Raw genomic sequence first — 14,039 nt, 5'->3', positions numbered from 1 at the left:
AGTTTTAAAGCCTTCATTTCCAACTCTAGGTTACTGATGAGCAGCAAACAATAGAAAACATGAACAGACTGGGAGTAACTTGAAGGCTGTTCTGGTTTTTTGCTTGTTGCGTATAGCCATTTTCACTTTGCTTCAGAGCAGGAAGGGTTTAAACCAATATCGTTTGGAGGACACTTTTAGTCGTGTGTCTGCTTAACCATGAGATCAAAAGTTCTGCAAACTTGGTCATTCTCATTCAGATTCCTGGAATTTAAGGTCCAGCAAATATGCCCAATTAAATATTCCAAAATATTTCATATCAATAGGATAAATGAAGATTGACCAATTGCCAATAAAATTCAATTATTTTGAATAGTTTATACATATTTAAAATAAACTTGAAAATTATTGTTTTAAAAAAAGTAATGTAGTCAGATTTAATTTTACCAGAAAAGAACGTTATTGTGGTAATAATATTTGAAAGGCTCCTTTTAAGTCTGTTCAACCACTGTAACGGTAAGGTGTAATTTTATTTGTTTAAACTCAAACTGGGCTGCTTGGAAAAAGAAGAAATCTTAATGAGAATAACAGAATAGGTGAATTATCATGACTAATTGATGAGTGGGTCTTGATTACTTTACTTTCCATGAAAATTGCATACATCGAAGCCTTAGTACTCTCCTGTTTAATTTCTATGGCTTTAATTCCAAAATTCATGGATTTACAGTGTGGTTGAAAAATGCTTTTTCTTTGCTGCACTAAAGCATTTCAACTTAATCTCTATTTAAGATGCTATTTCACATTCCCCTATATCAAAAAGAACATTCAAAGTTCAGTGGCATTAATGATAAGATTTAAATTAGTTCTGAGGAGCATTAATGATGAGTGGTTACCATGGTTATGAATCTTCCTGCTGATAAGCCCAGGCTAACAAAAAATTATTCCACAAACTTAAAACATATAACCCCCTTCTCAAAACTTTGTACAAACAGATAAAATTCAAAACTTCACTCCGATTTCTGGCATGCACTCAAATTGTCAGTTATTTTTCTGGTGAAATGATATCAGAAGTACAGATATAAAGCAAATAATTTAAAGATAAGTCAGTCTGTAGATGCTGATGGGTTGATATGCTGGGTTTATTTAGATGAGGCCCAGCAGGCTGCTTGAATGGCAGGTGTTGGGGATCGGGTGGAAATGTGCCAGTCCATTATGAAATGATTGCTGGTGATGAGATCATATCTCGGACTTTAGAGAACTAACACTGGGTTTTATCAGTGTATTCTGATGGAGGGAACTGTTCCTGCATGTTATTTATAGTCATGTGTTAAAAGATGTCAGTTAATGCGGAAGCTCGGCAAAGATTTTAAGATTTTTATGTCGACATTGTCTGGGATGAAGGAAAATAAAAATGCCTAAAAACATATGTCCGTAAAAACATATGTCACATCTTTCAGTTGAAACTGAAAAGAGATAGAGCATCAGAATTTGTTTAATGGAAGATTTGTTCTTAATTCTGTTTTCAATTTATAATGTTGTCTTTCATGATTTTATCAGAATGAAAATCTCCTTTTCAAACATTAAGGTACTGAGTCATGCTAGAATCACATGTATGTTTGTTTCTAATTACATTCACTTGTGTTTAGTTTTATACCTGTACATTTAAGTGGTCTTTAATTATTATATTCAGCCAATTAATATTTACTCTCATTAATATAATAATTGCTTACACCTTAAAGCAGTATCTTTCTAAGAATGCAGATTCAAAATTATCAATAAAAATTCTTTGGCACAATTATATGTACTAAAGCCACATTCATTACTAAGTCTGAATGATCAAAGGACAAGCAAAATTTCAAATACTGAAAGATTTTTCTTGCGGGAAAATTTATGTTAAAAGTTTTGTGCATCTACTGAAATTTTTTATCTCATAATTTTGCAAACATTCTTGATTCATGAGAATGGTAAAGTTTGTGCTGTCAATGAGTAAAAAAGAATTAATGTAAAAGGGCTTCGCTCGATTTCCAATCTGTTCAAACTATTTATGTTTGTGACAATGAAAAAAAAGTTGTGACCATTTTTGTACAGTCACTTCTTTTAACAGATTTCTATGGGCCTGTGAGAATGAAAAAGGAGGTCTCGGTTTTGATCCTCACTTGGGAAGGGTTCTTAGGCTCCAAAGACACCAAGAACAGATTCTGCCTTTGAGGCTGTCTCAAGAGTGTCTATATTTGCACACGGGTTTCCATGCAATCAAGCAAAAATTGATACGTTTAACCCTTTCCCCCATTATATAAGAAGCAAAGTGAAAATGGCTTTTGCAACCAGCATAAAACTAGTACAGCCTAAGTGTAGCTTGCAATCTGTTTAGGTTAAATGCTGTTTGCTGCTCAGTAACTATGGGTTGGAAATGAAGCCTATAAAACTTGAATTTAGTAAGAAAGTTATTTAATTAAAAGTAACTTTTAAAGGGACTACAAATGTGTCAAAATACGTATATAAGTGGTAAAGGGTTAAATAACCATTGTTGCAAACATGGCTTTGTTTTCGACTGCCAAAGTTAATTATAAATGAAAATGTGCATATTGTAGAAATATTGATGGATAATGTTGTGAGTTTTGCCTACTTTTAGATCAAGGGGAGACATATGAATTCCGCGTACTGGCAAAGAACGAGGTTGACTTTGGGGAAAGGGCTGTAGTGGAACTAGTGACACCAGATGGAGGTATGTGCAACACACCTTAACTCGGTTGTCAGAAATGTTGAAACATATAAGATGTGCTCAAGTAAAACGGGGCTTCATGCATGTGTGTGAAGTGTCTGATATCTAACCTGTGTCTGCACAGGCTAATAGAGGGACGACACTTTCTGCCTTGATTGGAATTAAATTTAGAAGAGAATTCCTTTAAATAAGGAATACCATAAAAGCGTAAATCCCATATTAGCCAGAACAGACTGCACAGGCTACTCTGTGATGACTTCTTACTGCATATGCATTAAGCACCGTTTACCCAGAGGGCGGGTCATATTAATTGAAAGTTATTTCAACATTTTTAAAAATATTGTTTCCTCATGAAGAACCAAAAGGCCCTTCTTTATTAGTAATATGCTGATTTGCTAGTTTGGCTGTATATGGAACATAATCTTATAAGCTTAAAAGGGGTCGCAACTTTTTGTTAAATTTCAATGGTTGATGATTAAATTGTAATCAAGAAATGGCAATTGTGTATATTTCCTAAAACTGTAATCAAGACATTGCCTTTGTGTATATTTCCTTAAAATGTGTTCAAGAATTGGACATTGTGTATATTTCCTTCATCAAGAAATTGCCATTGTGATTATTTCCTTATACTGTAATGAAGAACTTGCCGTTGTATATATTTCCTGGAATTTAAACCGTGAAAAGATTAAATTAGTTTCCATATGACAACAGTTCTATCAAAACTCATGCATTAAAGTTCATAAGGAACTGGCCATTGTGAAGTCAGTAGTAAACATATTCATCCTGGTTTGACATATGAAATAGTGTGTGGTCACCATGGCGTAGAGGATAAGGTGTCTGCCTAATGACTGGGAGGTCATGGGTTCATAACCCACCTTAGGAGTGTTCTTTAGACCTACTTAACCATTTTGGCGCTGGAACAGAATTTAAAAGACCTTTGCAAACAGTTTGGATCAAGATCAGACGCCACAAAACGTGGCGTCTGATCAGGATCCAAACTGTTTGCTATTCTGATAGTGGTCTTTGAAAAAAAAAAATGAAGAAAATAATGATTTTAGAAATTTAGCAGACACCAATTTAGTAGATGACACATATCCCAGCATGCAAAGGGTTAAAAGACACCAATTACTGGTTCTACCCAGGAAACAGACTCAAAATTTTAATCAGCCTAAGGATTTTGATGCAATCGAGCTAAAATAAATAGGTTTAAACTTATACTTTGTGTGATATGAAATCATATATTTATGTTGGTGATACAAAATGGTATATTCATGTTGGATGGTTTTTCAGTCCCTCAAGGTGCCCCCCAGAATTTCTCTGCTGTAGGCCTCTCTGAAACAGCTGTACGCCTTGCCTGGGACCTGCCCGCTAAAAAACTGCGCAATGGTCTTATAACCATGTACCAGGTTAACTTTTACCGTCTCGTTGACTCGATCAACGTTGAGGAATTAAATATCACTGCTACTCAGACTCAAAAAGATATTGATAATTTGTTGACCAACACGGACTACGTGTTCCAAATCAAGGCGTACACTGAGAAAGGGGCCGGACCTTGGAGTCCAAGGCTTCAGTATCGAACATTCGGAAAACGTATGTTGGTTTTCAGTCTAAGCTTGACTGAATGAACAAAACACTAACAGCATTCCGTGCCATGAGAGCTAAAACGTCTGTTTGCCGTGTGGAAAATATCCTGTTTGTCTTGCATCAGAAACCAGACACTAAATCTGAAGGGATTGTGCATGTAACTGCGGTATCTGCGTTACCTCTCTATGTCAGATACTTCAGTTAAATGCAGAAACCTTTAATGCAATATGTCATGTAGACTTTGCAGAATTCCATACCCTATGACATAAGCACACTAATCAGAACCATTCACCCGTGTCCCCCTGCAGTAGAGAAATCATGCCAAGCATGCCTGACCTTTGTTGTGGCATGTTGTTGCATTTTAAGTGTGTTGTTGATGTTGTGTCATTATATAGGTAATCCAGAAGACAATATTGATCATGATTCACTGCATGATATACCAGGTATACATCTGCACCTTGTCAATATTTTCATTTCCTGTTTTTATAATAACCAGACAGTTGCATGAAATAGATGTGTGGTTTATCTCTTTTATGATCTGTTTTAGCATAAGTAAATAACCATTCAGTTAATCTGGTTTTTATCAAAGCTCATACATTTGGCAAAACAGCACATTTTAAATAAATGCGAAGACATAGAATTCTAGGCCATACTTGTTCCACAACTATTATTTAATTGACATTCTAACATTATGTATGACTTCTAAGAGATGTTATGGACAGTAATTCAAGTGTATTTGTACACTCACAAAAATCACTGAATCTGAACAGGCAAATGATAATAGCCATCTTTATTTACTGTGGTACAGGCTTTACTTCTGTATGAATGACATCAAAAAGAAAAAGATTTTTTATAACCAAAAAGTTTGAGTTGTCTAGATTTATTTGTTTCGAGTAACATATTTTTAACCCCAAAAACACTTATGCATTAAACAGGGTATTTAATATGTGTAACTTAACTGTGTAGATTAGTAAACCATGCAGCGTAGTATCATAAAACATAACATGTATAGCTTAACAACTATTTGTATCTATGAAGAACATAGTATATACATTGGCAACCATTTGTATCTATGCATATCTTTGTAAAATAGCTTAACAACCTTAGTTGTAAACCTTAACAACCATATGTATCTATGAGGAACATAGTTATATAGCTTAACAACCATTTGTATCTATAAAGAACAAAGTTATATAGCTCAACAACAATTTATATCTACAGAGAACATCGTATATAGATTGACAAACATTTTTATATATGAAGAACATAGTAATATGGCTCTAAGACCATTTGTATATATGAAGCGCATAGTTCTATAGATTTGCAATCATTTGTATTAATGGAGAACAAAGTTATTTGGCTTTACTATCATTTGTTAGTATGGAGAACATACAAATATAACTGAACCATTTTTATTTAAGAATTATATTTAAAATGAGTAAATTTAACATAAGCCTTATTCTACATCTGGTAATGAAATATTTAATAATTCTACATCAGTTAACATTAACCCATTTATGCCTAGCGTCTAGAAAAAATGCCTTGGCAAACAGCGTAGACCCAGATGAGACACTGAATGATGAGGCGTCTCATCTGGGTCTACGCTGTTTGCTTAAAAGAATTTCTGTAAGAAATGTTTTAAATATAGAAATAAATATACTAGACATTCCTAATTTTGGAAATAAATTGATCCAATTTTGAAGGATGGGAGAGTCCACTAGGCAAGAATGGGTTAAACATAAAACATACGAGTAATACCTTCGTGGATAATTCTTTGGGGTAATTCTAGCAGGGTTCAATTCTACCAATGGGTCATTCTACATGAAGTAGTTAAAAATACAGTTATTGCATACATTATGCATATTGTAATTTCACATGGGTATTTTTACATTGGATAACTGGGGTGATTTAAAAAAAATGGGTTCTTACAATTAGCAAAATTGCGTATGGTCACAAAAATCAGTTCCTCCATAGTATTTTTGTACACAGTTTATTATATGATGAAAAGTTCAGATGTTCATTAAACTTTCACAGAAATATAATTTATTATGTCCCCGCTTCGAAGAAGAGGGGGGTATATTGTTTTGCACATGTTGGTCCGTCCGTCCGTATGTCCGTCCAACAGATGGTTTCCGGAGGATAACTCAAGAATGCTTACGCCTAGGATCATGAAACTTCAAAGGTACATTGATCATGACTGGCAGATGACCCCTATTGATTTTGAGGTCACAAGGTCAAAGGTCAAGGTCACAGAGACTCGTTCATGGATGCAGTTTAGGACCACATTTGCAGATTATATTATGTACTGATGTGGTGGGGTCTCCGTCCCCACTAGATGGTTTTCCGATGATAACTCAAGAACGCTTACGCCTAGGATCATGAAACTTCATAGGTAAATTGATCATGACTGGCAGATGACCCTATTGATTTTGAGGTCACTAGGTCAAAGGTCAAGGTCACAGTGACTCGTTCTTGGATGCAGTTTAGGACCACATTTGCAGATTATATTATGTACTGGTGTGGTGGGGTCTCCGTCCCAACCAAATGGTTTTCGGATGATATCTCAAGAACGCTTAGGCCTAGGTTCATGAAACTTCATAGGTAAATTGATCATGACTGGCAGATGACCCCTATTGATTTTCAGGTCACTAGGTCAAAAGTCAAGGTCACTGACTTGAAATAGTAAAATGGTTTCCGGATGATAACTCAACAATACTGACGCCTAGGATCATGAAACTTCATAGGTATATTGATCATGACTCGCAGATGACCCCTATAGGTTTTCAAGTCACTAGGTCAAGGTCACAGTGACTTGAAACAGTAAAATGGTTTCCGGATGATAATTCTAGAATGCTTACGCCTAGGATCATGAAGCTTGATAGGTACATTGATCATGACTGGGAGATGACCCCTATTGATTTTCAGGTCACTAGGTCAAAGGTCAAGGTCACAGTGACAAAAAACATAATCACAATGGCTGCCACTACAACTGACAGCCCATATGGGGGGCATGCATGTTTTACAAACAGCCCTTGTTTGTATATATATATTTAGTGAGCACATCTATTACTTACACATTGTTTAGTGAATAATGGTCATTTTGCAGGTATATTTGAATATATTTTATTATTGAAATTATTGTGTGTGTTTTATCACAATTTCAATCAGCACGGTTCCACTAAAAATTACTTATTGAGATTCAAAGCATTCTAAACAAGATTGGAATCAATGTCATTCTCAATAAAATGTGTGTTCTTTAGAATTCAGATTTATTCGTTCAAAACAGGTGCTGGTTGCAGTTTACACTGTTGTTTGAGGTTTATGATCATATTATCTCATATAAGATCATGATATGTATCCTCAAGTATTTTATGTCCATTTTATGATGTTTTATCATTTAAGTAAACAAAATTCTCACATAAATTGTCACTGTTGTTTTGCTGTTGGACATCGTGCTCACCCGACATGTTTCATTTAAGAAAATGTTAAAACAACCGTTTCCATGTCTCCAGTGTTCATGACTGTCACTTCAGAGCCTCCAGAGCCAGAGAACGTCAAAGTATCGCGAACATCCCCAACAACAGTCCAGGTCACATGGGACGAGCCAAACAACAACAACGTGATAGAGATGTATCGTATCTACTACACAAATTTTGAGACAGAAGACATGAGCATGTGGCTGTACATGGACACAGACGGTCCGACGTCAGTCTATCAGCTGACCGGTCTCAATGCACACAACTCGTACGCCGTACGCCTGAAGTCCAAGTCAGTGCTCCAGCGCTGGAGTAATCTGACGGACACTAAGACTGCAAATGTGCATAATAGTCAAGGTACTGACTATTATAGTCTGTTTTATAGTATGTATTATAATCTGTATTATAGTATATATTTTGTCAATAGCTGTTAATGTCAGATTTACCATGAATATCTAATTAAAGAAATTAAACAAGTATTTGACTTGGATATTTTTAGACATATAGTATAACGTTTCTCATTCTTTGAGAAACTGTTTCAGACTTTAAACTTATGCTTTCAAATTTTATGTTCATTTTTCTTCTTCATCCAAACAGACAAGCAGAATAAATTAAGAATAAGTAATGCAGATTTATAGATAAATGTGTATCTGCAAAATAAAAAAGTTGCTGCTGAAAACATATCCAACACAATTTTTATAAAACTTTTTCTTGTACAGATTTCAACAACGCTGTTCAGAACTTCCAGGCATCTGCTCGAGGGTCACGACAGCTAACACTGTCATGGGAAAAACCACCGAAAAAGACCGAGGTCGTTAGCTACAAAGTAAGTTAATATGTGAGAATAAATCAATTTTAAATGTTCATCTAAAATGAAAATAGATTTTTTATGTTTGCTGATTCTGTCAAGAATGATAAAGAAAGGTATTAAATTACAAATCCTTTTTATGCAACTTTACTCCTATATATCATAATTGTAACTTAAAATCCAGAAGGTGCTATCAGCACTTTTCACACATGACAATGATGACACATCAAGGAAGGAGGTAATTTCAAGTAAGTGTTATTTATCCTAAGCATTATAATTTAAAATATGAATTATATCTCATGTAATGCAACAGTAAAAGCAATGTGCCTGCTTTTTATGCCCCCGAATCGAAAGATCGGGGGTATATTGTTTTTGGCCTGTCTGTCATTGTATGTGTGTGTGTGTGTGTGTTCCCCAAAACTTTAACCAAAACTTTAACCTTCTTCATAACTTTTGCAATATTGAACGAAACAACTTGATATTTGGCATGCATGTATATCTCATGGAGCTGCACATTTTGAGTGGTGAAAGGTCAAGGTCAAGATCATCCTTCAAGATCAAAGGTCAAATATATGTGTCCCAAAACTTTAACCTTCTTCATAACTTGTGCGTGTGTGTGTGTCCCAAAACTTTAACCAAAACTTAAACCTTTGTCATAACTTTTTCAATATTCAAGATAGCAACTTGATATTTGGCATGCATGTGTATCTCATGGAGCTGCACATTTTGAGTGGTGAAAGGTCAAGGTTATCCTTCAAGGTCAAAGGTCAAAAATCAAATTCAAAAACTTTAACCAAAACTTTAACCTTCTTCATAACTTTTGCAATATTGAAGATAGCAACTTGATATTTAGCATGTATGTGTATCTCATGGAGCTGCACATTTTGAGTGGTGAAAGGTCAAGGTCATCCTTTAAGGTCAAATGTCAAATTTATGGCTTCAAAGCGGCGCAATAGGGGGCATTGTGTTTCTGACAAACACATCTCTTGTTCAAGGTTGACCTGATGGGGGACAAGCAGTACATCGAGAATGGTGAGACTCGTTCAGAGGTCCATCCCAGCACCACGGTAACAGTCCCTGGCAACCAGGACAGCATCCTCATAGAGGCTCTGAAGCCCAAGATGCGCTACAAGTTCTCCATTACGCCCTACTTCCAAGATGGCTCCCAGGGGCACGTGCAGACAATGATGGAGCAGACACGAATTGAAGGTAACCCATGGCAACTGCTGTTACATGCAACCTCCTCCCTTGTATGTTGAGAATAGTTATTTGACAGAGAACTGCAGCAGGCTTGTCTATATCAATTTATCAGGCAAAAAATTCAAAAACATTACAGCAGTTCTGTTGTACTGATACAGGTGAATGCCTCCTTAAATATTAATGAGCTGTTTAGTATTAGTGTCAAATGTAACAAATCACTGTCTTCCCCCACAGCTCCGGAGAACGTGGCCACGCCACTTCTGACATCAGTGCGGGCCGGTAAGGTGACTGTGAACCTATCGCCAGCATCGGAGATAAACGGACCCCTAAGTCACTATGACCTGATCGTCGTGCCAACAGACAGCGCCATGCGTCGCACACAGGATTTCACACTGAAGGAACTTGAGGTACAACAACATTTTCATCATATACAGCTGTATTGTTGCACATTATAAACATGATGCTGTTGACTGTAAACCATACATGCATATTTAAGTTGCTCCTAATTGAAAAAAAGTTCTTATTGAGCATATCAAGATATAGAACTTGAACCCTGACAATAATGCAGAGTGCATTCATACTTAAATATGCTTCCACGATGATAAAATAGCCATATAACCTGAAATGAAGGGATAAAATATGTTATGCCCAAAATAAACAATTTGGTAAACATTTGAATTAAAACAAAATGATTTTGTTTAGCTTTGCCGCTTATTTTTTTTTTAAATCCATATTTTATTTTAAATGCTTGATGATGTAGAAAAAATTGAGTGATATCTGTTACTCTGCAGGACTCTGGAGACATCTACCCGGCAAGTCAGCCTGGCTCCCGGCCCTACATCACAGCCCGATTCATCCCCCGCAGGCTTCCTGGTCAGTTTGAGCTGGGCACTGGTCAGCAGGAAATGACCTTTGTCAATCGACCTCTTGACCCTGACACGCCGTACAAAGTGTTCCTGCGGGCATACACAGTCAAAAAGGTAGTGGATCTATTACGTGTGTATTTTTAATATAGTTTGTCATTTAATAATGTATGGTTTGGAGTTATAGTGGGTAGGAGGTATTACATTTAGCATAAATTGTTCAATCCAAATAAGCAAAATTACCCATTTAAAAAAAATTGTGAAAAGTATCTTCCCTATTAGTATGTGTAGACTGCACATGCTAATTTTAAAATACAATTTATGCACATGCATACAACTCTGTGCATGTTTTTTTCTATATGACCCTCCAAATGTAAGTACTTACCACAGCAGGAATCTAAGCATCATACTGTGCAATTTGATAAAATCAAATTATCTTGTTATGTGCATACATCAGTGTTATTATTAATCTCATTTGATGCTCTTCAGTAACTAGAAATCTTCAACTTCTAAGCACTTAATTTATAAGTAAATAACATTGTGGCATTTAAAAGTGCAATACTTCTTTCCCTAACATAAGGGCATCAGTGTCAGAGCTCTACAAAGGACATAAAAAAGTGGTTTTAGACATTGCCAAACTGTACTCATGTTTACTGCTGTTTATTAGTGAAACTTGCATAAAAATAATTGTCATCATTAAGAAGAAAAGGTTTATAATGGTTCCCAGTCAATTTTACACACCAATGCCCATTAAACACTTCTCCACTTACTTAGATACATATTTTGATGCATTTGTAGTCCCTTAGAAAATTAAAGTTCATTTGAGACCTTTCTTACTAATTCAAGTTTTAAAGGCTTCATTTTCAACCCTCAGATACTGATGAGCAGCAAACAGCTTAAAACCTGAACAGACTGAGAGTATGTGCTGTTGGCACATAGCCATTTTCATTTTGCTTCTGAGTGGGAAAGCGTTAAAAATCTAAAGAAAGAACTGTGTGTTAACAAAGTTGTTATTAGTGTTTAACAATATAGAGCTGCGTCATACCAAAATGGCTATTATGCCATATGCAGTATGGTCCGGAGCTAGGCTGTCGGTTATAAAGTCACGCATGGTTTTGGGGTCTGATTAGCGGACATTATGATTCCTCCTCAGAGATGCAGAGGCATGTCTCGAGCTACTAAGTCCTACTATGTCCTAAGGCTCAGTTTTGCATGACATGGGTCAAATTGTTGTTTGTCAAGTGTCGCATATTGACAAATCAAAACTCTGTATTCCAGAACCTGTTCAAGTCAAGTGAATACTCGGACACATTCAGCGTGACAGGAGGAGGTCCCAGTAATCCCCCTTATACCAGCGTGGTCTCAACAGGGACAAATGGTGATATAGGCCTTGGGGAACCGGTGACAACTAGCGAGGGCAAGGAAAACTTCATGATCATCATCATTGCTGCAGCTGCTGGCAGTGTCGCTATCATCATCATTGGATGTTTTGTCTTCTTTGTGTTCATGAGGTGAGGAATTTAGCAGGAGTTTTTTTGCATTGAATATTTCACAGTTGAGAAGTTTTATAAATAAACATTGAAGTTTTTAGTTGTGACATATTGTAACAGTGTTTTTATGTTCCCCACTATAGTAGTGGGGGACATATTGTTTTTGCCCTGTCTGTTAGTTGGTTGGTTTGCGCCAACTTTAACATTTGCAATAACTTTTGCAATATTGAAGATAGGAACTTGATATTTGGCATGCATATGTATCTCATGGAGCTGCACATTTTGAGTGGTGAAAGGTCAAGGTCATCCTTCAAGGTCAAATGTCAAATATATGGGTCAAAATCGCTCATTTAATGCACACTTTTGCAGTATTTAATATTCAAGATAGCAACTTGATATTTGGCATACATGTGTATCTCATGGAGCTGCACAATTTGAGTGGTGAAAGGTCACGGTCATCCTTCAAGGTCAGATGTCAAATATATGTGGCCAAAATCGCTCATTTTGTGAGTACTTTTGCAATATTGAAGATAGCAACTTGATATTTGGCATGCATGTGTATCTCATGGAGCTGCACATTTTGAGTGGTGAAAGGTCAAGGTCATCCTTCAAGGTCAGAGGTCAAATATATGTGGCCCAAATCGCTTATTTTATGAATACTTTTGCAATATTGAAGATAGCAACTTGATATTTGGCATGCATGTGTATCTCATGGAGCTGCACATTTTTAGTGGTGAAAGGTCAAGGTCATCCTTCAAGGTCAAATATATGGGTCAAAATTGCTCATGTAATGTCACTTCTGCAATATTGAAGCTAGCAATTTTATATTTGAAATGCATGTGTATCTCATGGAGCTGCACATTTTGAGTGGTGAAGAGTCAAGGTCAAGGCCATCCTACAAGGTCAAACATCATATAGGGGGACATTGTGTTTCACAAACACATCTTGTTTATGTAACCTTTATTTTGTCAGTTTGAACTCCACAAATTGTATTTTAAACAATGCTTTAATTTCTTATGTACTTTTATAAGTAATTATAAGTCATGCTAAGTCTTTTGATTTGAAAAAAAATAATTTCAACCATGAGTATTTAGTATAACAAATAACACAAACAAACTTTAAATAACACATACAAATGCCAGCCAGTCTAACCATCTGTGACCTTATTGCCGCTGCAGAAAGAAGAACACACGCAAGCAGAAGGCCCCAGAGCCGACAAGCAAACTGATAGTTGACAACATTCCTCCACACCCGATCGACCCCGTAGATTTGAGACGCCAGCACTACCAAACCCCCGCCATGATCTCCCACCCGCCCATACCCATACACAGCCTTGCTGACCACATAGAGTCACTGAAGGCTGCAGACAACCTCAAGTTCTCGCAGGAGTACGAGTCTATCGAGCCCGGACAACAGTTCACGTGGGATCATTCCAACCTGGAGTATAACAAGCCCAAGAATCGCTATGCCAACGTGATTGCTTACGATCATTCACGGGTCATCCTGCAGCCCATGGATGGAATTACGGGCTCAGACTACATCAATGCAAACTACATGGATGGATATCGAAAACAAAATGCGTACATGGCAACACAGGTATGCGTTGTACCACATTTGATATCTTTATTAGAAATTGCTAACCTTTCACAAGATATAAAATATTTTACATGTATATTAATTGCAGAATGGTATGCAACTTATTTTATCTATAAATCATAATGATATAATTATACCATTCGCACTAGTTTCATAAACCAACATGTGGCCAATAGAGAATTAAATAATAATGTTCTTGGCACTAAAAATAATGGTTGTTTGGCGTACTGTTTATGGTATCTTCCTGGAGATAAAAAGGTCCTGGGTCTGAAGCCCAATCTGAAAGCAGTCTCAAAATCCTTTTTAAGACACCAAGTACTG

At 36.3% G+C, this 14,039-nt stretch overlaps 1 protein-coding gene across 1 annotated transcript in view; it reads left to right on the top strand.

Moving 5' to 3' along the window:
• The window catches only part of LOC127879821 (tyrosine-protein phosphatase Lar-like), an 88,400-nt gene that overhangs the window by 63,101 nt on the left and 11,260 nt on the right, over positions 1–14,039 (top strand). The window contains 9 exon segments of the mRNA XM_052426873.1: positions 2,612–2,704; positions 3,992–4,291; positions 7,819–8,118; positions 8,481–8,587; positions 9,565–9,778; positions 10,004–10,176; positions 10,561–10,749; positions 11,911–12,143; positions 13,301–13,718. Coding sequence (XP_052282833.1) covers positions 2,612–2,704; positions 3,992–4,291; positions 7,819–8,118; positions 8,481–8,587; positions 9,565–9,778; positions 10,004–10,176; positions 10,561–10,749; positions 11,911–12,143; positions 13,301–13,718 — 2,027 coding nt within the window.

This window comes from Dreissena polymorpha, chromosome 4, assembly GCF_020536995.1.
Source record: "Dreissena polymorpha isolate Duluth1 chromosome 4, UMN_Dpol_1.0, whole genome shotgun sequence".
NCBI lineage: Eukaryota > Metazoa > Mollusca > Bivalvia > Myida > Dreissenidae > Dreissena > Dreissena polymorpha.
The sequence above is the reverse complement of the archived record's forward strand: the minus strand, read 5'-3'. Positions and strand labels throughout refer to the sequence as shown.